Below are 27,426 nucleotides of genomic sequence, written 5' to 3'. Positions count from 1 at the left end.
CAACTTATAACATAAAAAAACAAATACCCTTAATTGGTAATTGACAAAATTTGCTGAATGCTCGACGTAAAATACCCGTAGTTGTTCGAATGTCTGCTTCTCTGCTTATATTGTCTGGTCCAGGGAAAAGGGCAATAACACAACCAATTTTCCATTTTATGACCTTATATGTAAATGTTGAAATAAATGCTGAGTTTCTTGTCGGTTCTTCTGTGCTGTAAAAGCCTACTTTAATAAGGTATATTTTAATTTTATATAGCCCGGCTAAACACGGATGAAAAGCTGATACTAAATATCTTGAAAATTCAACGATTACAGCTCTTTTGTCATAAGATAATGCAAACATGTTTACTTTAGAGGTTACTCTTGAAACAGTGATATTTAATTGTGTGAAAATCTAACCCTCTAATCTAAGCCTGTGACGTTGAAAGTTTTACCCGACGATTTATCAATGGTCATTGCGAAATATATCTTTACCGGAAATTGTAGGCGTTTAATTCGGAACTGTAAATCAGATGGTATCAGGGGTGTTCGGGGAATCAATACATCTTTATCGTCACCACATCCGGTGAGAATCGTGCGGTCTATTTTACAAGTTTTTAGTGATTTTTCCAATGTTTTGATGGATTCAGCTTTCTTACTAAAATAACAGGACCACCAATATCAATACTATTTGTGGGATTTAAAGAATTAAAAGGTCTGCAGGAAAATGAACAGATACTTCCAATTCGAGATCAGTACCAAGTAGTATATTTACGCCCGTGCCGCCTGAAAAAAACTCTAGAGCAAAAATGTATTATAGTAATTTATTGCTGTAGATTATAGCTGTGGCACGTATGCGTGCGTGGATATGCGTGCGTTCGTGTTTTTATGTGTGTGTGTGTGTCTGTCTCTGTTTGTGTGTGTGTGTGTGTGTGTGTGTGTGTGTGTAATTTAGACTCGTTCGTGTAAGTTTTGGGTACTATACCACTCGCTGTTATTTACCGTAATTTCCATGAACCACCAATATTTGTTGCCTGTTAATGTTTTGATATTACTGTTGGAAGAAAAATTAAACATTCCTAACCTCTAGTGCCACTTAAATTGGTAACTAAATTATTATGTCCCTTCTACCTGTAATTTCGCTGAGTCACTTACTCATAAACCGCATACACCAACACTTAGCATTGCTGTTTGACCGTAAGATAACCGAGGTTTTGGTATTACAGAGATAAGTTTCCAAAAAGTCCTATAACCTAGTTGACAGTGGTTTCGCCAATAGTTAACGTTTACTTCTTTTTATGAAGCTTTAAGAACTGTAAGAACTATTAACAATTCCATCCATGCATGCATCATAAATCTTGAGACCTAATATAACATGTCATTTATGAAGGTTGTTATATTGGCTTAATCGAACCTTTTGGAGGTTCCCCGAAAACCCCAAAACACGAACAGTCAGTATCGGCGGTAGAATTTACGTATCCTTTATACAATTGGAAAATAGCCTACAACCATGAAGTCTGATTTAATTGCCGTCAATTATTAAATAAAATAATCTATTAAAAGCAAAAATGTATTTAAATTTTCAGTTCACTCGGTTGTATACAATTGGCTTAAAATCCACAAGCTGGTTAATCGTTTCTAGAATTTATAACAATAAGATTATTAAGGACTAAGAAGCCATAATACATGAAACAAACGCTTAATCCAACCAAATAAAAGTCACTTTGGCTATGAATATCATAAAACCGAATCAAGGCAGACACGTGCCGAGAAAGCCGGTTAAAAGCGGCTCGAACCAGCTAAAACCGGCTCTTACCGGTGGGCGAGCGGTGGTATACCGGCTTAAGGGATTCGTCGAATGATTCACGAGCCACTGAAAATAGTAATATACTGTAATAACAACGAAATAGGGCAACAGGATAAACGTAATGTAGGCAGGATTTTTGTTATTACACATAAGCTTTTATTCAGATTTCATCTATATTCTTTAAGGGAGGATTATGTTATTAAAACAATTGCTTAATAGTAATTGAAACATGTGCATGGGAATAATAATGCACGCGTCAACAGTGCAATGGTGTACAAGCCTCCTAGCGAAGTAACAAGCTGCAGAATCGATTCTGACCCCTTCGCCTATTGTCATCCCACACAAGTGATAAGCTTAAAAGGAGGGTTCAATAGGATTATTAGTAATTCCTTAATTGCGATATGCTTTTATTAAAAAAATATACAACACTTTTGCTAGATGGTGAATTTATAGGAGTCGAGATGGCCCAGTGGTGAGAACGCGTGCATCTTAACCGATGATTGCGGGTTCCAACCCAGGCAAGCACCGCTGTTTCATGTGCTTAATTTGTCTTTATAATTCATCTCGTACTCAGCGGTGAAGGAAAACATCGTGAGGAAACCTGCATGTGACAAATTTCATAGAAATTCTGCCACATGTGCATTCCACCAACCCGCATTGGAACAGCGTGGTGGAATATGTTCCAAACCTTCTCCTCAAAGGGAGAGGAGGCCTTAGCCTAGCAGTGGGAAAGGACAGGCTGTTGTTGTTGTTGTTGATCTAAAATTGAAAGGTCTTTAAATTTTTATTTCATTTTCACCAACATGTGCTTAAAAGATACACTCTTTGAAATTATAATTGATATCAGCCAGGTTGGATGTAATAAGGATAGGAAAACAAGGTTCTAAATTATGACGGATATCTCTTAAAGGACAACTATTTCCCAATTTTTTTTTTCAGAAAATTTGATTAGCATGTCAAACTAACTAACGAAATATCCAAATATGAACACAAAAATAAGTAAAAAAAGAATAGGTTTTGTTGTTTCTGTTTCAAAGATAACCAATAGGCCTCCAACTATAATAGCCTGTCGTAAAATTTTCTATCAGTGAATATAATGCACAGGAAAATGTAACTCTTTTCACGTTGAAAAATGTCTTTAGACCAGAATGTACTATCAAATATATCTAATGAAAGAAACTTGGTCGACTCGACCGCTGGATTTCTACTATTTTATTACAAGCATTTCGAATGTGGTATTATACAAGCAAACACGTTCATTACAGATTTTGATTTATTTCAGTGATTACTGATTACATATTAATATAATAACATATAATAGCTTAACCTATTGATTCTAAAAAAATCATTTCCAATACCATCTTATCTAGTTATTAAATTTTTTTGATTAATCCGTTAAAAAGTACCAATTAAGTTAATTATTAGCTTAAATTAAACATGAATATTAAATATAGAGTCCTTGTTGGAGATACAATCTGAAACAAATGTAACTGTGTATTTAATACCCATCTAGGAGTTAGACGAGTGACGTACTCGTCTGATATTCATAAAAAAAAAATATCTTTGGTTTACAATCAAGGTTAACAAAAAACTTAGTAAATAAAATGATTTATAGATTAAAAACGATACACTCAACAAATAATACACGAACGATCGTCTTATAAATGGTCTGAACGAAGAGGCTATCATTCTGAATGCGTTCGAACAAACAACTTTGACATCGCGCAATATCATACGGGATTCCTTATATTTATTATCTAGAACATTTTTAAATAAACTCGTTACATTTTTAATTTATTATAACTACGGCTAATTCTCTGAATTGCAAATTTTATCGTATAAGTTAACAAACAACTTTTTGATTGATTTTTCCTTTTAATTTATCACTAAAACTACGAATTACGCTCTAATTTCCTATTTTAAAAACTATTCTTGACTAAGAGAGGACAGTTTTAATGAAACTTATAAATGAAAGAGATGAGAGATATGGTTCAGATAAGTTGAAGAGAGATGAAGCGATAGACGTTGATAGTGAACATTAGGAAGGATATAATGAAATCGAAATGAGCCTCTATGCACTGGTTATGGGAGTCGAGAAGTTAATTCGCGATTCAAACTTTATTGTCGGTATTAGCAACATTTCTTCGGATAAACGACAATGAGAAGCATCTAAACAAACGGGAAGTACTCACAGCCAGAATGATTTATCATAGTTCATGTCTAGATATGGTAAGGAGAAAGGGACTTTTTTTTAATAAGTTTTAGTTTAAATTTTAGTTTTAATTTTAATCTATAAATAACTACAGTGCTTTAGTTTAAATTTTCTATTTAATCAAAATTAGGATTAGATGCAATCCTTTTTTAATGGAATGATAGATTAATAGCACTACATGAGATTAATTTTGCTACAGCCCTTCATGATTAATTACAATACCTCCGAAACGACGGAGATGAAAGTTTTAATCGCGAAGATTTTTCAATAGCGTTTCAAATCCAAATCTTAGATATATTTTAGAAGAAGTTTATTTTGGTAACTACGATAGACGCGTTAGTGAGTAATTTTCATGAAAGGTAAAGTTTAATTCATTTTAAATTTTGAATTATTACTAAGCTATCCAAGTGCTAGATTTAAAATTGTAGTCAATAGATTTATTTATCTAAATTTTAAATGTCAGGGAAGGGATAATGATTTATATAAATACATATTTAAATAAAACAGCTATAATACTAAAGGAGTTTATAAAGAAGGAGTTTTTAAGTAATTAACTTATATAATAAGATATAATGAGGAGCGTAGAAGATAAGACGCTAAGATTTATTTTATAGAAGCATTACAAGATAACGGCACCGCGGAATGTACCTGATTTTATAAAAAATTATCCTAAATAAACTTATCGTTAGTTTTCGAACGAGATTATGTTGCTTTTAATCCATGATAGTTACCTTAATATTAATTTTTCAATGCGCTACGTTTAACATTTCATTTTAATTCATCGTCTACGATTCCTTTATTGCCAATACCTAATTATAATTCCTGATAGTTTAGCCTTATTTCTGTGATCCAGCAAATAGATGTTAAGTTGTGATGTGCGATATTACCCTATATTTTTAATTATCTTTATTAAATATTACATAATAATTTAAATATCAAGATTCACGAGCTCAATGAATCTTCACATTTAAGTATCGTATTTTAATAACTAAATCGCGATGGCAAAGTTTTTGTTCTTGTTTAAGGAATTGGAAAAATTTGTTAGTTATAAAACTAACCGAAGCAGGAGAAACGAGTTTAGCATACTTAGGTCGTTTAAAATCAGAATCCAAAGCGGATCCACGCAAATATCTAAGAGGAAGTTGCTTTGCTTTGCGTGGAAGTACTAGGATTCCGCAAATCGTTTGCTTTCGTTTCGACCATTTATAAGAATCGCTCGTATAATTAAATTATAATCACATTTAACACGAAAGTAAAATACGTCGGTATGAACATACGTTTTTAAGTTTAAATTTACAATTTTTACTCGTCCAACATTTTACTTTTCATTTTTATCCTCTACCGATAGATTCGACCGAACGTTACTTTACTAGAAATACAAAATTTAACGTATTTACAACCATTTTTTTTAAATCTTTTAACAAAACATTCATAAGTACATACTTGCTTCGCGCACAGTCTAAATGTACACTCTTTACAATATTAGCGTTACGAGGACTAGATTTAATTGGGGAACAAAAACCGTGTACTGAAAACGTCGGAATACGATTCTACAGTTTTGGCGCGGCGTACTTCGTACGTCCGGTGGACTTGTTACTATGGTACTATTTTTGATTCTTCATATTGTCTGGCAGTTGCATTTACTCAATATCAATCGGAAACCTTCGATTTCCCTTGTTCAATATTATTTCCCATTACCAGCAATAAGTCGATGGTTGGACCAGACCAGCTAATTACTCGTGCCAAAACGTATGTCTTTTTAGAATTTTTTGGTGATATTTTTTATTTGTTTACTTAGATTACACGATTACATGATGATGCATTTTCCTTTTTCAGCCCAAGGGTTGTTTTTCTTGTCAGGGGCATGTATGAGAGGATCATTCTTCTCGTTTTCCTCTACGTATTCTCTCATCCTGAAACAAAATAAAATTTTAATTGTAACAATCATTTAGAATTTCATTCAAAGTATTATATACCATAAATTATAAATTTCCTATGTTTTACTGAGTATTATTTTAAGCGGAAAGTAGGTAATACTGACAAATTTACCACCTGGTAATAAGGGGTCAAAACCGGTCAGAGAAATTCGTGCTAAAATAATTCCTTACATCGGCAATGCGCCACTATTCTTGGGATCTAATAATTTATGTTCCTTGTGCCTGAGATCACGTTGGCTCACTTACCCGAATCAAAATACAACTATACTATGTAGTGCTGTTTAAGGGTAGATTAAGTGACGATTTTCTACGTACCTACCCAAACTAGCTTTGATGTATGTTAACTGATTTTCATGGCTATATTAAGTAGCCAAAAGTGGTATACATTTCCATTATTCTCTAAATACGCCACGCGCTAATGCATGTGGGCGATTACACGTGAATGAAGCAATCGATTCCATTGCGTAATAAATCACGTCCTATAAGTTTTATAATGGCGTCAATGATCTACGCAAAGTTCGCGAAGATATTTATGGCGTCACCTAAATTTTGAATGTTTTGTAAACGTCCGCCTCAAATATTTTTCTTGATTTTAAAATGGGTCTGTTTATTTTCATAAAATGCCTATTTTCCAAATTTAAATTCGATTTCATAGCAACAAACTTACTAGTCAAACTGAAAACTATCACCGATTTGGAAAAGCACCAGAGCAATGGTTACAAGTGGAAGAAAGCAGTGAATTCTTATTTTTGTTGAGTTTTTGACACAGGTACTCGTCCTTACTAGTAACTTACTAGGTTTTGATTCCTAACCTATACATTGATGTATATAGTACAATACACTTATCTTTACTGGATAACATATATTAATAAATTCATGTATTGTCCGATTTTTCTTCATATTGTGAAAATAAGGGAACTAATTATGCTCTTCGTCTTATTCCGTATGAGTGAAGTAAAGAGTAAGACATCTAGTAAAATCGATTTAAGAATCTCAGAATGTGAGAATAAACAATAGTTTTCATCATTGAAATTGATTTAATAGCATTAGCGCCAATTTCTTAAGCCCTTTTCGTGACGGACGTAATATAGCTCGCATGCACGCAAGATTGTTTTGTAGCACACCACGTGTGCATTTTATTTAGAAATAAATTTCGAAGAAATCCTGCAGAAAATTGGTACCTCTTTTATTTATTGCACTTCCTTTTTCGAAATTTAAAATTAAAATCGTTATTATATTAAAAAATATCGCTTTCAAGTTTTCTTTTAAGAAGGATTTATGCTCTTTATTCGAATTTACTTTAAAAATATAATAAATTTCTTAAGCGACGTTACTCACATGTAATACTACTAACTAATACTCGGCATATAATAAGAACCGATAGTACTGTCCATATGAAATGAGGATCTTCATGAGATCTGGCAGGTCAGGATATCAATCCGTGTTAGTGAGCATAGTGTAGCATCTTTCCTAATAGAGAATATAATAATGGAGGACATAATTGCCAAAATTTTAAAAACAATTACATGAAAATTAATTGATTCATTTATTAATCGATAATCATCGTTATAGCAATCTATTAACTTGTAATCATAATAATACTCAAAATCACATTCGAATTAGGCATTGCTTAAATTTTTTTTTATGGTATAGGATGGCGGACAAGCCTATAACTATTCTTACATTGTCAATGTGCCACCAACCTTGGGAACTAAGATGTTATGTCCCTTGTGCCTGTAGTTACACTGGCTCACTCACCCTTCAAACCGGAACACAACAATATTGTTGTTTGGCGGTAGAATAACTGATGAGTGGATGGTACCTACCCAGACGGGCTTGCACAAAGCCTTACCACCATGAAAATAATAAATGACACAATACGATAGTTTTATTATTTCCTGACCACTTACGACGAAATGATTTGTCAGTTCTAGACAATCACAACATGAAGTAAAGCATATAGTCTGTTACATTTGATTCGGATATTTTGAAAAGATATATGAGATTTTGTCGCCCAAAAATTGAATCATGTTTCCGATTTTGAACCCGTTTCGTTTACGATTACTATGGTGTATTACTGGGCTATATCGGCTTACGTAATTGCATGCTATCTGTAATGTATTTCAATACACTCCAATGTATTTTATGACGAAATTGGATTAACAAGAACAATTTTCCAAATGGCTCGGTAATGGGTACAACGTACATCAATTCGAAGACATTTTTGTACAGTGAATAATTTATGAAAGGGTGGAACGATATCTTTTAAGAAATGTTTTCGTGAATGCTCCAGGTTTTTAAGGAGATTGAATGTTTTTTGGTAACAAATGACTCTTCGCGAGACTATTTATAAAATGAAAAGCAAATGGCTTTTATTTTTAAATGTATGAAATAGTGCTTTTATTTTGGCTTTAGGTTTTTGGCATTTTTCATGATATAATTAGACAGACGGGAAACGGGGTACCCTAATGGTAGATCGTTATCAATGCTCTCAGACACTGGTGCCACTTTTTTTTTCGGAAACTGTCAATATTTGTGTATTTATGTAAGACTGGCCCGCTCGGCTTCGCAAAGGTGGACATAAGATATTTTTATACATATTTGTAACTTTTATTTATATTTATTTTGATTAATTAATATATTTAAATATCTTTTATTATTGAAATGAAAACTCCCTGAGGGCTAGATTTTTTCCGACATGTTTAAAAATGTCGTTCTATTTCAACTTATTCACACAAAAACCTTAATAATTTCTAAACCTAAACCTTCCTCATAAACCACTCTACGTATTAGTGAAAACCGCATTAAAATCCGTTCAGTTCTTTTGAAGTTTATTGCAAACATACTGACAGACAGACGCGGCGTTGGGTGGATATGTAGTACAATATAGGTACACAAAGGTAAAAAGAAAAAAAACATAAGATAAGTTACACAAGACACGAATCTAGGAGAATACAGATAAAAATATTAAATCCGATTCTAAATTCAAATTATTTTTATGAGTAATAAAAAGATTTTAATACTTTAATTTTGAAATTCTTATCTATCACAGGCCGATCATATAAGATTAAACTAGTAGTATCTATTTATAAAGACCAGATACTGAGTGTATTGTGTCGCCATCTGTTATTTGTTTGTTTAATCTAAGTCCAGCTGTACAAGCAGATAATTTGCTAACACAGACGCGTCTATAATAACAAACGCTTACTGAGCCGCCATCAAACTATTCCTTCGATTTAAGCACTTTTATAACCCAACCTAAATTAATATTCAAATCTTGATTTATTCAAAGGTTGATTCTAAATTCTTATATAAACCCTTAACATATGGCCCTGGCATATTTTTTTATTTGTAACATTTCAACGGTACAGGGCATTTAAGACCTCGTATGGAAGGTATCATAATACAGATACGGGGCTTATTCGACCCCGTAACGCTTAAGATACGAAAACTCGATGTGATGTGATGCTGTGATTTGATCGAATTTTATTTCTTCAGAGCGGTACGTGGTCAATGAGAAGGGTCTCATTGACCACGTACCGCTCTGAACTCTATGGTGTACCTACTTAATACAGGGGTATTAAGTAGGCACACCATAGCAGTCTGTTTTCAATAGGCATCATATAAATATATCACTTTCCTGCATTATATCGAATACGGCCCCGACACAACAGAGAAACAACTTGGTGGTAGGGCTCTGTGCAAGCCCGTCTGGGTAGGTACCATCCACTCATCAGTTATTCTACCGCCAAATAACAGTACTCAGTATTGTTGTGTACCGGTTTGAAAGGTGCGTGAGCCAGTGTAACTACAGGCACAAAGGACATGACATCTTAGTTCCCAAGGTTGGTGGCACATTGACGATGCTAAACTCATGCAGGTTGCATGTGTCTAATTTCATCGAAATTCTGCTACATGTACATTCCACCAACCCGCATTGGAACAGCGTGGTGGAATATGTTCCAAACCCTCTCCTTATTGGCAGAGGAAAGATTAGCCCAGCAGTGGGTAATTTACAGGCTGTTACTTTACTTTACTACTTTTATAGCATAATGGCAAGCCTCCTAATTTCTCAAGGGTGCAATTCATTAATAAAGAAAACGCGACGCGAATTAATTAGATATATGTATTTCATAAATGAGAAATATGAATATTATGTTTAAGGTACTTATTATAATTTAATTAAAAACATAGATTATTACTGTTAATTTTAACTAGCAACACTGACTTTTTATTGCTACGATTTTTTTCGTTGCACAATATTTGGAATTGGTGATATATTCTTAAGTATTATTTTGAACGAGTCATTTACAAATTTATCTATATATATAGGAATGTACTCAGTAGACAGACTCATGTACACACGGACCATTCTGTAGCCACATTTTTGATATCTTTTAAGGCTTAGCCAGCGTTAGCCAAGTGAGTGTACAAAGACTATGATTTTGACAAAACTGTATAAAATATTTATAAATACCGTTTAATGCACCTTTTAATAGTTTAGAAGATTTTTACTTTACTTGACTTTATTTTATACTGAACCGATTTTGTTGTGCTACATGTAATAAATCTATGTTATGTATTTTAAATGTTTGGGTAACTCTGTCTGACTGTCGCTCTTTCACGACCAAACCGCTAACTGAATTTGGTAAAATTTGGTATGAAGTTGAAGAACCGAAACTCTAAGAAAGGACATAGTCTACTCTAGACTCTGGATTTTACCTGACACGTGACAACCAACACCCTAAAACACAAGCGAAACCGCGGGATACTAGTCGAAACATAAAATATATACCTCATTAAAATTTTTACAACCACTTTTAGAATAGAATAGAATAAGCTTTATTCGGGAACACACACATTTACAAATTAAAGAAATACAAAAGATAAAAATAAAAAAAAATAGTAACAAATTTAACAGGCAAAACAAACGTATCATGCAATTATTAAATAAAGAAATACCTACAACAATGAAGAGAAAAGGAAAGAAAACATGATTATATAAAAAAACTAATAATAAAAAAAAAACGAGAATTAATAGTTATCTATCTTTAATGGTGCAATGTCCCCGAAAAGGAATGTCCCTCAGTTATTGTTGGAGTTTTGCTCCAAAACTGGTTTTCAGTGACATCCATTTCTATTTTGAATTGTCATTTTACGAAACTATATTAAATGACGCTACAACCGGTTCAGAATGTAAATTCCACCGAGAAGAACCGGAAAGAAACTCATTGTATGTTAATGAATACATATTAGTGACTAATAACAAGTTATTGTAATTATACATATATAACTTGTAGAAACTTGTTACTGGAACATCTTAGGTAGTCTTAGGAAATCCAATCAAGGTGTTTGAAACATCGTAATAAGTTTGAGGTACACCAGTCTATAATAATCAGATTAATTCGATAATCTATTCAAGATAGATTGTCGAATTAATAATTAAAGCCTCAAGGCTTTAATAAGAGGAGTGTTCTACAGGAGGTAAAGTTAGACCGTAATATACATAATTGAAGTTCTTTGGAAAATATATCAATTTTTATATTTTGTTAATGAAACTTAGGGAATTGTCTGAAAAACAGCTGAGAAAAAGGCTCCGAACTGTTTTGTTTTTTTCTTTTTTTATATATAAATTTAAATAATTGCATTTGGAATCAAACAGTTGCAATTTTTTTTTTTCGCTAAAAAAAGTAGAAATATTTGTTGTAGGTATTGTTGTGCTCCATTGTGTTGGTGGCGCATTGACGATGTAAGGAATAGTTCATATTTTTTACAGTGTCTTTGTCATGGGTGATGGTGACCGCTTACCATCAGGTGGCCCATATGCTTGTCCGCCAACCGATTCCATAAAAATAAATAAATAAAATCAAAATCGAGTACAGCGACCTTAATATACTGTTAAAAATAAAAATATATATATAACATAACGTATAAAATAACATTTATTACATGAAGATTTATTTTACTCAAAGCAACAATATCATATATTTCCCGATCAACCAAACGAGAACGTGTTTTTGTAGTAGTAACGACACCCCAAGGAGTTCGAATTTACGGAAATGTGGTTTCAAATTGGAAATTAAATTGAGCCCTGTGTATATCAACTTTACTCCGAAGTTGATTTAGGATAAATAATGGAGTTGGATTCAGATAATTCAATAAAAACACCATAAAACCACTGATCTGTTTATATTGTCAGGAGATTAATAAAAAGAACTGTTATCATTGACTCCCTTCGGTATTCAGCTGTTTAAAATTTTGGACAAGATTAAATAGAGATTCTTGTCGGTTGTTCTCGGTAGAATCTGCGTCTAACCGATAATAGGTTTAGGTTTATTATAATTCTGGAAAGTGACGGTTCAAAAGTGATTGTAAAATACTTAGGTAAAGATTATATTGATTTTGGTTCAAAGTGAGCAGGGTTCACTGAGACATCCAAAGCATATTTGTGTTCATAATTTATCTTTAAACCTGTATCTCTAGAATGAAATACTGTTATTTAAATAACAATGGTTTGTACATGAATGATTTTATGGAGTAGCGAATAAGCAGTCATCACCGCCTATAATATTGACGCCGTAATAATTTTTTTACCATTTCTAATAACGCCAACGCATCATAAATCTTGGTATCTTAGATATTACGTCTCTTGTGGTGACCCGAACGGCTACAAGAAAGTCACCAGTGAAATAACCTCCGAACAATCTCTTTCAATTTCATCCACTAATGGCAAATTTGTGCTCTGCGAATTTACTCTTTTCGTTGTTATCAAATTGATGGAAGTTCAATGTTGTGGTCATGCATCGTTCAGAAATGTTGATAATTGGGTAAATAAATAAGCCCAATAAATGAGTAGATGTATATTATAATTTATATTTTTATCGTAATTTGAGCTGAAATGCGATAAGAGCGTGGTGGAATATGTTCCGAGCCCTCTCAAACTCAAACTCAAACTGTTTTATTCAATATAGAAGTATTATACTTTCTTATTGGTGGTCAATTGAAACAGTACCACCGGTTCGGAAATGAAAATAGCCCCTGACCTGAGAAGAATCGGCGAAAGAAACTCAGCAAACTCTCCTTAATGGAAGAGGAGGCCTTATCCCAGCAGTGGTAAATTTACAGGCTGTTACTTTTTATCGTAATTTTTCATGACAAACTAATGCCGGTAAATGTAATAGTATCCATTGCTCCAAAATTGTCACGAAACTTAAGTGATTGGATATGCCAAATTGATATTCGAAACGCTATGAATATGAAGTACCTAGTCTTGAAACGTGACACGAAAAGGTTTTATGAGGAGAATGGTTACGATTAAAAAACGCATCTATCTATATAAAAATAGGGGTTCAATTTCCATGATAAATGTGTGATATTTAGTCTCTTTTATCCTAAGAACTCGTCGAGGCATACATACGTAATAAAGATGACTTTATTATACAGCGTGTGTATTAGTTTTCTTGGCAAGTTTTTATATCTTAGCTTGTAATAATATAAGTAACTTTCTATAAGATTAAGAAACACGCTAGAAGTAAAAATAAAATTGGTTCAATAATCATAAAGAACGATATGTTATCACAAGCGAAAGAAGTAATATGATTATAGACTAGCGATATGCCCCGGCTTCGCGCGGTTGTAAAACAGATACTAAATATACTGTAGAATGTCTTCCAATATTCACGGTATTTAATTTTTTTATGTTATAGCTTGGCGGACGATCATATGGGCCAATTGTAAGTGGTCACCATCACCCATAGACAATGACGCTGTAAGAAGTATTAACTATTCATTACATCGTCAATGTGCCAGCAACCTTGGGAACTAAGATGCTATGTCATTTGTGCCTGTAGTTACACTGGCTCACTCACCTTTCAAACCGGAATACAACAATAGAGAACTGAGTACTGTAGAATAACTGATGAGTGGGTGGTACCTACCCAGACGGGCTAGCACAAAGCCCTACCACCAATCTTTATTGTGCATTAATTGTACATATTAACCTTTATCTTGAATCGACCTATCTATTAAAAAAAATGCTACATATTTCGTTGTACAATTTTAAAGATTTAAGGCACTGCGATAAGCGACTTTGTTTCATAAATGTAATGATGATGTAACTGAAACTTATATTTATTTGTAATAAAAATATTGGTACAAAGTAAATATGTATAACTGTTATTTATAGTTATGTTATAATAAATAAGTCATATTACCTTCATGTGCACCAATAAATGTAATTTAATTTAATTTAATTTAATTTACGTATATTGATATTGATAGAACTGATGGAACTCACTGCTGGTAGTTTAACATTTACAATTACTATAACGTGATGGAGTCGAGATGGCCCAGTGGTTAGAACGCGTGCATCTTAACCGATGATTGTGGGTTCAAACCCAGGCAAGCACCGCTGATTCATGTGCTTAATTTGTCTTTATAATTCGTCTCGTACTCAGCGGTGAAGGAAAATATCGTGAGGGAACCTGCATGTGACAAATTTCATAGAAATTCTGCCACATGTGCATTCCACCAACACGCATTGGAACAGCGTGGTGGAATATGTTCCAAACCTTCTCCTCAAAGGGAGAGGAGGCCTTTAGCTCAGCAGTGGGAATTTACAGACTGTTGTTGTATAACGTGATGATTTCGAATAATTTATGAGGGTTTTCCAATATAGAATATCCTTCGATCACCCATGAACATCTGCAATATCTACTCTTACGTTATCCATAAGACCAGAACACATGAATCTGAATTGATATTTATGACTCATTGTTTTATTTTGACTATAATTTAACACGTGCAACAAATCCACGTTGAAGAAGCTTAGTGAAATTTTCCCTAAAACCTTCGCCTCAATAGAAGAAGTAGCTTATAGTTCAGCAATGGCACATTTACAGAGTTTTAGTTTACAAAGTCCAAAATCATATTCTCTGTCAATTGCGTTAATTTAAAAAGGGGATTAGTAAACTGCATATAAAGAATAACCAAATCATGTAATTTCTCACTCAAAAGTTTCTTCCTCAAATTTCTATGTAAAACCATAATATATAATTGTTGTTATTCTGTTGGACTTATGGGTTAAATTTTTGTAATAAAGTAAATGCCAAATCTATTAAGAGAAATATCTCTTACACAAATATGTAATCTTGGAAGCTATGCGATATCCTGTTCTGAGATGGTATGTGTCGTGCACGAAATTTCACCTTTGTGACCATCTCAAATATCCTTTGTGCGAGTATGTTTATCGATTATAAGCATCCTCTGAGATGGATCGCCTTTGACTAAAGGCAACTTATATCTGACGCAAAGCATACACGTTTGGCAATATTTTCCAATTTGTAATCATGTTACAACCGTTTGATCATTCGAAGATTTTTTGATGACAATTAACAGTATCAATATAGAAGATTCTGATGGACCAATAAGATTAACAATCATAGACTTAGTAAGTTTTATTAAAATTCTATAATATTTTTATCCACCAACTAGTAGTGGACCAGCCTGGTCAAAAGTTCTAAACTCTCTCGTTAAGAAAGAGGCTTTGACATTTTTGGCTAGGCTTTGGCACAATAACAAATATGAATTAATAGAAAAACGTTATTAGCCTGTCAGTGGTTATACGTTTCCAACGAATAATATGTAACAAGATTTATCATGATAATAGTCTGCAGATTGTTTTCTCTTATGGTGAATCTCCTAAATGTAGAAGAATTAACTTGCGGCAGATGCTATAGGGCAAGATGTGTGACAAAGCAGAGGAGCATTATTGAATCAAATTCTCATAAGGCACTGAAACAGCAATTCAGGCGCTTTCTGAATTACTAAAAATCGACTAAAAATTCTTTAAGGAAATGAACTTCTAGACCAAAGGGCGTATCTTATATGTTCACAATCTACACTTTTTGTATCAAATGTCTTTCATAATAGCAAAGTTATGTCAATATTAAACAAACAATGAAAAACATTATAAGTTGCTCCAGGCTAAACAAAGTAATATGTCCCGAAGGAAATACTTTACGATGCGAAACGAAAACCGTTGTAAGTGTATACAAAGTTATGTATGAATCGACAGCTGCGTCGTATGTTCCAACTAAATTGTTCGTATTTTCCAACATGTTAGACGAAGGGAAGAATTCCTGTCTCGAACATCGAATTTGATAAAAAAAAAAGAAAAATAAACATCCAATTAGTTAATTTTGAAATATATGTTATACATATATGCATGTTAATAAATATTGTACTTGTATATTGTTTAAATTATTATTTAAGGATCACACTAGTGTAATAAATAAATATAAATATTGGAAAAATCACATACATTAATCTGATCCCAATGTGATAGCTAAAGCACTTGTGTTATGGAAAATCAGAAGTAACGATGGCATCATAAACACCCAGACCCAAGACAACATAGAAAACTAATGAATTTTCTACATCTACTCGGCCGGGAATCGAACCTGGGACCTCGGAGTGGCGTACCCATGGAAACCAGTGTACCCACTACTCGACCACGGAAGTATACCTACTTACTACCGGACTGTAGATTTAATTTAATTTATTCTGAGTAAATTATTTGTGAGTCATACTGCCACTGAAGTCTGGACGTTTTTACGCACTCGGACCACTGAAATCGGCGTAGAGGTCATAACCTTGACTGTGGTTGAGTGGTCTTCCGTTTAGAAATAACACTCGTACTGTTTATGTATTAACTGCTGTTTTATATTATTTTGGTGATATTATAAAACTATGACTACTTTTTTAATTTGATTTAAATAATTTTCGTAATCTTATGATTACGAAAGCTTTAGATTTGTAGCGTGTATATTTTTGTATTCCCTGTATCATAGTATGCTTGTTTTAAGAATAAGTATTAATCTATTCTCATTCTAGAAAGATCCTACTTCTGGGCTAAGATTATCTTCTGACGGAGAACTCTAAAGAAAGAAGGAGGATTTCATCTAATTTTAGCAAGCTACTCATAGGAAAATTTGACCGAGGAATACTTGTAGCACCGACTTCATTGTACTATGATACTTATTGTTTTTTTAATTAGATGCATCAAAAATATTGTCATTTAAGTCACGGAACTCTCTTTTATAGACTTTAAATATCATAGAAAATGATTAACAGAAGCCAAAACTATGGATATCTCTAATGAGCAAGAAAAAGGCATACAGAAAAGTGTAACTCAGTTTCTTGTAGGTTATTCTTGGCAGAATTTACTTTTCTAACTGGTAACTTTATATTTATTTAACACTGTAACATGGCAATCTAATTGATTTTATGAGCCTACTTGAATAAAGTTTATTTTGATTTTGATATGTTTATAAATTCTGTTATTCGTAGTTCGAAAATAATTTACACTAAAACTTTTACTATAAAGTGTGTCCAAAATTATGAAATATCCGACTATCCGAAAGTTTCAAAATTGTGTTGCACAACTAAATTAAATTGATACTCGTAGCTTCGCTTTAGGTCAAGTTATAATAAGCCGTGTAGTATCCAAAATCCCGTGCTTCCTCTAGCTAAAATATTTCCTAGAAACATATGAATATAACGCAACATCTAAAAGCATTTAGTCCGTCTGTGTATGACGTATCTGTGACCCTAACTTCGCTCTCTTTAACCCTAAAGTCGTAAACCATGACAAGGGTCTTGTTGAGAAAAAAGGTTGAGGAGAGATGTGAATACAAATACGACGGAATCAACTTAAACCTAAAAATATATATAATTTAATTTATTTTCATCTGATTACGGTACGTCTAATGAAGATTGGATAATTGTTTTAGAGATATTTAGACTTAACTAAGCTACATTTTTTTTTTAATTGTATTATAAGCTACCCACTTGTTTCGGCTTCACATGGTCAAAGAAGGTCTATAACACTGTTTATTGATGATCAAATATACAATGAAAAATCTTGATATTTCTGTCAAGGAAAATGATTTTCATATTTTTTAATTATAATATAAATAATACATATAAATCTTTGTCTTGAATCATTCCTTAGTAATGAAAAACGCTTTTAAATCCATCGTGTATGTAGTAAAAAATAAATATGGCAGGATGCGATTTTGTTTATTCTATGCAGATTTAAAAAATATATAACATAAAGTCCTAAAGGCCAGTATAAATGAATGATAAATTAACAATTTAGGTCTGAGAAAAAAACGGACGATACAATGTTTATTGTTTAAATATTTGCACTACAAGTAATGACGTCATAATTAGTAGAAGATTATCTCACGGAAGTAGCACTTAGTACTACGAGATCGTATAGCTAAAGTATTTTTTTATGAACGTACGGCTTCATAAAGTAACAAACTTTGATTATTAGCTCATCTAGTATGGAACATGTTTTAGATACATATTTTTTAGTAAATAATTTTAAGTCTAAGTTCATTTTGATTCTATAGGATACTCGTGGTCGCCCGAAGGTTCGCACGCGTTTTAGGATGTTCGTTGTCATATGTAGCCTATGTACATTCTTGGAGTTCAAGTTTGCATCGTACCAAATTTAGTCAAATTCATTTTAACGGTTTAGTCCTGTAAGAGCGACAGACAGAGCTACTTTTTTATGGTATAGGTTGGCGGACGATCTTATGGGCCACCTGATGGTAAGTGGCCACTATCACCGATAGACAGTGACGCTGTAAGAAATATTAACTATTCCTTACATCGTCAATGTGCCACCAACCTTGGGAACTAAGATGTTACGTCCCTTGTGCCTGTAGTTATACTGGCTCACTCACCCTTCAAGCCGGAACACAACAATACTGAGTACTGTTGTTTGGCGGTAGAATAACTGATGAGTGGGTGGTACCTACCCAGACGGGCTTGCACAAAGCCCTACCACCAAGTAAAGTAAGTACTTTCACATTTATAATATTAGTATGGAATATAAGTAATATCGATTGCTAGGTGAACGAAGAAATTGGGTGATGGCAAGTGGTCACCTCTACCCGTAGACAATGGCACTGCAAGAAATATGCCAATTCTTACATCGTCAATGTATCACCAACCTTAAGAACTAAGAATTCAAGCCAGTATTCTACCTGCATACTGACTTTCTCGCTGTACAAACATACTACGATACTTTGTACTGTTGTTTGGCGGTAGAATACATATATATGTCGGAGACGGTCATGAATTCCTTAGCGTAACGAAGCACGGCACGAATCCCGCGAGGCGGCAGCACTGTCGTGACGTCACGACGCGACTAACTTCGTGCTACGACGGAGCCTACCCGGTGGAGGCGCTCAGAGACGACTCACTTACGATTCCGCTCTCGTGAAGATCAGTACCTCCATCCTAGGAACTGTCATTCGCTTCGTTGCCAAGTGTGATACTGAATTCCTACTAAGTGTATTAAGTACTTTAAACGTAGAGTAAACGTGTTCCTGTATTCGCGGTTTCCTCTTTGCTCGATCACCCTAGTAATACGCCCCTATGATGCCTGACGATCGTACTGATGTCGCTGTCGATCCGACATCAGAAGTGGGATCCAATCGAGTAAATGAGAAACCAAGTGAAAATAATATTCAAACAAGTCAATGGCAGAAGATGCTCGACATGCAAAATGAGCAAATGCGCGCGCTAATACAAGCACTGAATACGCCGCGATCCAGCAACAACGTGACTCTGCCCGAGTTCAATCCTGACAAGCCAGAAGCGGACCCTCAATCGTGGTGTGCAACCGCAGACCTGTGCCTTTCGGACAACCCACTCGAAGGATCTCAGTTAATAGTCGCGCTCAGCAAAGCTTTAAAAGGAACTGCGTCGACTTGGCTGTCACAAGTTACTTACTCTGGAATCACATGGCCTCAACTCAAAGAGCTTTTTTCAGCGAGGTTTGTTCCGACGGAGACCATCCCAGCTATCCTCATGCAGTTGAACACCAGCAAGCCTAACGATGGAGAAAGCTACGCCGCCTATGCTAGCCGAGTACTGTCGTCATTGATGAATCGATTGAAGAATGCAAGTACTGAACAAATTGCGGTATCGGTTGTGCTAGCTCATTTGGCACAAATCGATTCTAGATTACAACGACTTGCGTTCACTACCGAGATTTATACACGCTATAATCTACAGAAAGAATTACAAGCGTACTCATATTTGAAACGCAAAGTGTCACAAGACGTAAACGACGCGGCGGACACTGCGCAGCGAGCCCGTATGTCAACGTTACCGCTCAAATGCTACGTATGCGGGAAACTCGGACACAAGCAAGTCGATTGTCGCTACAGAGCGAAGGAAGTTAAGAAGCACCCCCTGCCAGTAACTACACAGGCCCGGTCAATGCAGCAGTCAACACCGAAAGGAGCCCTCATCTGCTTCAAGTGCGGACAACCGGGACACATCGCCTCGCGCTGCGGGAGCGTCGCCCCTGCCGCTGCCTCCGCCACGTCAAGCGCCGTGCCCCGAGCTGAACGCTGAATCGACCTGTGCATGGTCAAGCCTCCCTCAGGATTACTAACGCATAACGGTCAGTCAATAATTTTTTTACTTTGATTCAGGAGCCCAGTGCTCGTTAGTACAAGAAAGTTGTGCTAAGAATTTGTGTAGTAAACGTTTAAACAATGTTGTTACGTTGTTAAGAGCACTGTACGAATGTTGTGTAGTATAGTGATTAACGAGTATCCGACAGAAATCTTATTTCATGCCTTGCCTAATGAGTAGACTAGAGTAGACGTAGCGATACTATTATGATAGGTCGCGAAATTTTGTTCTCGGGTTTTATTGTTAACATAAGTGCGAACGAGCTTACTCTAACAAAAAGTAACGTTATTAATTCGTGTGTTACAAAACATGCCCTGACCTGCACAAATAACTTTGACGAAATAAATACTGACATTTCAAACGAATGTAAACAATCACTTGTCGACATGTTACAAAAATATTCCGAATATTTCACCACAGGTTTTCCTACTACACGAGTTAACACTTATGAGCTAGAAATTCGCTTAATAGATCCGAGTAAAACTGTTCAAAGACGGCCGTATCGTTGTTCACCGGAGGAACGAAAAATAATGCGAGAAAGAGTAAATGAGTTATTAGAAGCAAAAATTATACGTCCGAGTAATTCACCCTTTGCAAGCCCCGCTTTATTTGTTGAGAAATCGGACGGTACGAAGCGTATGTGTATTGACTACCGTGAATTGAACAAAAATACCGTCCCGGATAGGTACCCGATACCGTTAATTTCTGATCAGATTTCGCGACTTACCGGTGCAAATTTCTTCACAAAATTAGATTGCGCAAGTGGTTTCCATTTGATACCGGTAAATAAAGAATCAATTGAACGAACCGCGTTTGTAACGCCTAATGGGCAGTATGAATTCTTAGCTATGCCTTTTGATCTTCGTAACGCTATTTCAGTTTTTCAGTGTGCTTTGATGATTGCGTTGGATGATTTAAGCTAAAGCTACATTGTAGTGTATGTTAATGACACTTTGATTTTTTCGGAAACTGGAGAATAGGGCTTAGAGAGATTAAAAACGGTATTGGAGGTTTTATATAAAGCAGGTTTCTCACTTAACTTCAAAATAATGTTCATTTTTAAAGACGCGTGTACAGTTCCTAGGTTTTGAAGTAAAGGCAATTGAAATTCGCATGTAAAAAAAAAAAACCGAAGCTTATCGCGGTTGAATCGAGCGATAAGTCGTGGCAGGATGCATTAAGCGACGTAAAGCTTGCGTTAAATGGTACAGTCAATAGGGTGACGAAAACGAGTCCACTCGAATTACTTATCGGTAAAGTCGCACGCCCTCTTAATTTAAAGATTTATGACGATAATAAGGACGTAGATATCGAACGAGTCAGAGAAAACGCAGCTCTATCGATTTCAAGTGCGGCTCAGTATGACAAAAAACGGTTTGACAGTACAAGGCGAGGTTGAATAAGTTTTCTGTCGATGGCTTTGTGTTACTTCATAACCAAGAATTCAAACAAAATAAATTAGACCCCAAATTTAAAGGGCCACTTAAAGGGCCACTTAAAGGGCCACTTAAAGTTGTTGACGTGTTAGATGGGATACGCCATAAATTATGAGCACTAAACTGTAAACGTACTTACAAGTACGCGCATGATAGATTAATATGAATGCCCGAGGGCCAAGTACCACTGGAAGTTGAAGAAATTGAATTGAGTGATGACGGTAATGATGGTGCATCTTAGTTCGGCTGGTCGGACCGTACCAGTAGCCATTTCGTAGCCGTAGTCCGTTAGAAATCGGTATCTGCTTTAAGTAGTCCGTGGATACGCGGTGCGCGAGTGGCTCTGGCGGAGGTCGGGTCTTGTAGAGACCATAGACTCTGGGAGAGTCGGCATTGGTAGAATGCAAGAGAAAGAACACAGGATGTGTTAGAGGGGCTTATGGAAAAGCCACAGGCCACGAATAAGATTCATTGTTCAAGATTCATGTATCGTGAATTCAGATCAAGTCTAGTAAATTTTAATGATTTAATGATTGTGGATAGTGACACAAGCGGTACTTAGCTGCTCTAGCATTTCTGGTTATTTTAATTGTAATTTCATTAGATGATTTGTTTCTTTCTGTTTTCTTTTGAGACTTAAATCATAATAAATCAAAATTGTTACAAAAGCCAGGAAGTTTATTTTAATTTCATTACAATGGCAAGTTAGTTGTAATGTTTAGTGTCAGAAGTGACCGAACGGTGTATACTGTGCTACGATTTCATTATTTCAGAATAACACACGGGGACGTGTGTAAAGCAGGATGGCCGTGTCGGAGACGGTCATGAATTCCTTAGCGTAACGAAGCACGGCACGAATCCCGCGAGGCGGCAGCACTGTCGTGACGTCACGACGCGACTAACTTCGTGCTACGACGGAGCCTACCCGGTGGAGGCGCTCAGAGACGACTCACTTACGATTCCGCTCTCGTGAAGATCAGTACCTCCATCCTAGGAACTGTCATTCGCTTCGTTGCCAAGTGTGATACTGAATTCCTACTAAGTGTATTAAGTACTTTAAACGTAGAGTAAACGTGTTCCTGTATTCGCGGTTTCCTCTTTGCTCGATCACCCTAGTAATACGCCCCTATGATGCCTGACGATCGTACTGATGTCGCTGTCGATCCGACATATATATATGATGTGGTGGTACCTAGGCGAGTTAGTAGGTCTCCCACCAAGTAATTATAATAAATAAACAAACAAACATGTAACAACACGTATTTTATAATTGTTTTGAATGTCACGGATCAATAATTTTATAACAAACAAACGTTTTAACAGGAAAATAATAATAGGATAATTACTTACATTATAATTTCATAATATAACGAAGATTTATTTTCCTTGACTTTTTTTTTAAATATAGCATTGTTTTGAATATATATTTGTATTTATTCAAAATGCTTCCAACAACAAAAACAACAGCCCGTAAATTTCCCACTTCTGGGTTAAAGCCTCCTCTCCCTTTGTGGAAAAGTTTTGGAACACATTCCACCAGACTGTTTCAATGCGAGTAAGTGGAATATACATGTAGCAGAATTTCTATAGAGATTATATATATAGATTCATAGAAATTAGACACATGAATTACAAATTAAGCACATGAATATTCAGTGGTGCTTTCCTGAGTTTGAACCCACAATCATCGGTTAAGATACAAGCATTCTAACCACTGGACCATCTCGGCATGCTTCCGACATACTCTAATTTCGGTGGTCGGAATTCCATCTGACTGTACCTACCTATGAGGTCCATAGCATAGAAGCTATGATAGACATCATCTTGACACACGGTAGCGTGTCCAGCCAAGTTATAGGAAAAAGACTGGCGAACAGCACCGTATGTAATATTTTACGTTATACAGCATGTTATTGATGGTAATTGGTGGATAAGAAAATGGGTAGCCTGATGATGTGCTATCATCATCCATAGATTTTTTCTTATAAGAAATATTAACCAAATCACAACAATACTTGGTATATTGACAAGAATAGAATATTATTATGAGGGAGACTTATCCAAAACCATACCACCAAAAAAGTTGTTCGCCTGTCAATGACAACTTATAAAGGACTGAAATAATAGTCGTATTATAATCATTGTACAGATTAGAGATACTTACATGCAGAGCAAAATAGATACAGCCGTTCTTTTAACTTTGATGTAAATAGTTTGTTAGAAACATTTTTTTGGTCAATAAAGCCTTAAAAATATTCCTCCTTCCTTCTCAAAATTTCTTCAGAGTTGAAGGATGACCTTGTCCTGCATTTTCATTATTTTTGGTGACCCTTTGGTTCAAGGTTAATATAAATTATAATATGCAACATATTAGCAGGCAATGATGTTGTAGTAAACAGATATGTTATTAACGTGCAAAAAGTGAAGACTAGAAAACGTCCTAATTGGGACGTTTGCCTTTAGTTGTTTTACGTAGTAATACGTTATAATACATCATAATTACGTAGTAATACGTTTTGCGTAATTAAAACATCTAGTTATCCTTTTTACTTATTGTTTTTATCAAGCTATCCTTTTTACTTTTAACGAAATGTAAAAAAAACGGTCCCCGGCGCGGCACACTTTTTTCTGTTGTTTAGTATGGATATAACATATCTGTTTATTAGAATATCATTGTTTGCAGGATACAAGATAATACGATTTTTCGTTTTAATCGAAGGACTACAGATGAAGATAAAGACAGATAATATATATTTTAATAAAAACAGTGATTTCGTTGAAAATTTAATGAAGAATACAGCGGCTCTTTTTTATTAACTCGCGAAATGGAGTAAAAGATAACAGCGGCATTGAGCCTTTGGGTTTTTTCACTTGCAATAAATTATATAATTCTGAGTAATAATATAAAGCTGCCGTTACAGATATCTATGAAAACATAAAATCTGAAAAATTGTATAATTATGTGATTGTATTGAATTCTTACCTATTTAATTGGCATTGCTTATTTTTAATAATATATAATAATTAATCAAACGAAATATACTTTATTCAAGGAGGCTTTTACAAGCACTTTTGAATCATCATTTAACAACTATATCAAGTGGAGTCGGTTCGGAAACTAGATTTTAGACGGCAAGAAAAACAGTAGTTACTCTTTTTCAACATTTGAAAATACAATCATCTCAGATACATACAATTATATGTGTATGTAATATATCCTGCTTGAAAGTCAACAAGTTTTAATTCCATCCAAGTTCATTTTCAGTCTATTTTATTTTTTTGTGATTATTTTGCTGAAAAATTCACATAAAGTACCAAGTTACTACCATAATATTATATGTTTATGTGATGCACTCTTTACAATATTTTTCATACTTTTCCATTAATATAATAATGACGAATACAATATTTACGAAATCGAATCTATGATGTTTATAATGGATTGGCAAAAAAATGGTGTTTTTAACGTCAATGAATCTGTCTAAATTTTGGAAGTCAAATAAAATGGAAATAATTAGTTAAGTAAAAAAAAATATGGTGTATTAGGTTTATACCTAATACACCATATTTATGTTTTTTATTTACGTTTCTTATCGGTAAGTAATTTATTTATTTAGGTTAATAGCGATTTTGTTAATAAAATGATGTATAAAGTAAAGAAACAGCCTGTAAATTACCCACTGCTGGGCTAAGGCCTCTTTTTCCATTAAGGAGAGAGTTTGGAACATATTCCACCACTCTGTTCCAATGCGGGTTGGTGGAATGCACGTGTGGCAGAATTTCGATGAAATTAGACACATGCAGATTTCCTCACGATGTTTTCCTTGACCGCCGAGCACGAAATGAATTATAAACACAAATTAAGCACATATATATAGTGGTGCCTGCCTGGGTTTGAACCCGAAATCATCGATTAAGATGCACGCGTTCTAACCACTGGGCGATCTCAGCTCATGATATATATACCCATGAGAAAATTGAAAAAAATCCTCAATTGCGGTTCTTTGAAATTTCACTTCACAAATATTTTTATTTTACTAATTAATAAAATAATGTCAAGTACTGTCGTTGTACTATTTCGGTAATGAGATTCTATTGTGAAGATGGATGGTGAAAAAATCTCACTTATAAAAAAGCAACTTACATATTTCGTTATGAAAAATCAGTATCTCAGTAAAGAGTTTATCGTTCAATCTAAATTATTGTTTTAAAGATTCAATTGACTTCTCAATTTGTATTTAAATATTTTATTACCATTCCATTAATTATAATGTATCAGTAAAAGGTTAAAGAAACCACCAAAGTTCATAAAAATAATTCTTTACAAATTCAGTAGAGTAAGGTCATATACACTGGTAATGAAAGGTAGGAAGAACAATCCCTCATCTGATAAACCCTGAAATAATAGAAGAAGAATCCAAATGTATATAAAAACTAGGCTACAGCTATCAGTTTTTTATCAGAAATTATGTTCTTTAGATAGCCCAAGTATTGAAGAAAAATCGGCTATAAACTGTATTCATTCGTGGGTATATAAACAGAGGGGTGACCATAAACGTCTCTTTATGTGGTATACTGTATGAAACGAACCTTAAAATAAATTTAAAGCAGGTGATATCACAAAATAGTATTGAGTGAAGCATGGCACTTTGTTCCTTAGAAGTTAAAATTTCAAAATCCTAAACGACAAGGAAATATGACAGGACTGGTAGATGTTCAGATACATAACCTTATTGGTTTCCCTAGACAAACATGTGAATTTTCTATATATTCGATAGAAAAGCCTAATTTTTCCTATTTGATCGAAACTCATGGTGGTAGGGTTTTACCCGAGCTTATCTTGTGGGTATTCAACCCACTCATATATTTTACCGTCCAAGAGTTATACTTGAATATTTGTGTTCTGGTTTGAAGAGTGACCGAGCCAGTCTCACTAGAGACACAAAAGTATAACAGTTTAGTTCCCAAGGTTTCTGGCGCAATGGAGAGGTAAATAACGCTTAAAGTGTCCTGTGAGAGGCCAATCAGAAATCTAAGGGCTTGAAGACCTCTTATCATAGGGTAAACTATTTGCCTCGACCTATATCATAATATTAAACCGGGTTTGGGCACAAGTTATCAGTCCCTATTAGAGGAATAGCCTTTAGATTGGCGAATATCCCATTGAATTATCAGCAGCAATACTATGTACATAAAATATTAACGATATAATTCCGGTGTGTATTATACATATGTAAGTTTCCTAAACTTAGTACTTTGTACAAACTATTTAATTATTACATAGTTATAACTCGACATTTTGTCAATAAGTATCACTATGGATTGATATTACTCCCGTAAGAGATTAGTATGATACAATCAGAAGTCATCACGCGCGATTGAACTAACTACTATTTTTATTTACATTGAATCTCGTAATAATTGTACTTAGTAAGTGAAATGAATATAATTTCTTAAAAAAAATGATGATTATGATGATATTGAGATAACTATCACCATCAATATCGTATATTACAAAACTAATCTTATGTGTAGAGATTATTTCTTAAA

General features: G+C 34.4%; 1 protein-coding gene across 3 annotated transcripts in view; it reads right to left on the bottom strand.

Moving 5' to 3' along the window:
• Positions 1–3,049: 3,049 nt before the first annotated feature.
• The window catches only part of LOC124529635 (guanine nucleotide-binding protein subunit gamma-e), a 44,153-nt gene continuing 19,776 nt past the window's right edge, over positions 3,050–27,426 (bottom strand). For all 3 annotated transcript variants that reach the window (XM_047103452.1, XM_047103455.1, XM_047103454.1), the window contains exon 4: positions 3,050–5,914. In XM_047103452.1, the coding sequence (XP_046959408.1) occupies positions 5,809–5,914 (106 nt within the window). In that variant the 3' untranslated portion in view covers positions 3,050–5,808. The remainder of the gene's footprint in view (positions 5,915–27,426) is intronic.

Source organism: Vanessa cardui, chromosome 5 (genome assembly GCF_905220365.1).
Source record: "Vanessa cardui chromosome 5, ilVanCard2.1, whole genome shotgun sequence".
Classification (NCBI taxonomy): domain Eukaryota; kingdom Metazoa; phylum Arthropoda; class Insecta; order Lepidoptera; family Nymphalidae; genus Vanessa; species Vanessa cardui.
The sequence above is the reverse complement of the archived record's forward strand: the minus strand, read 5'-3'. Positions and strand labels throughout refer to the sequence as shown.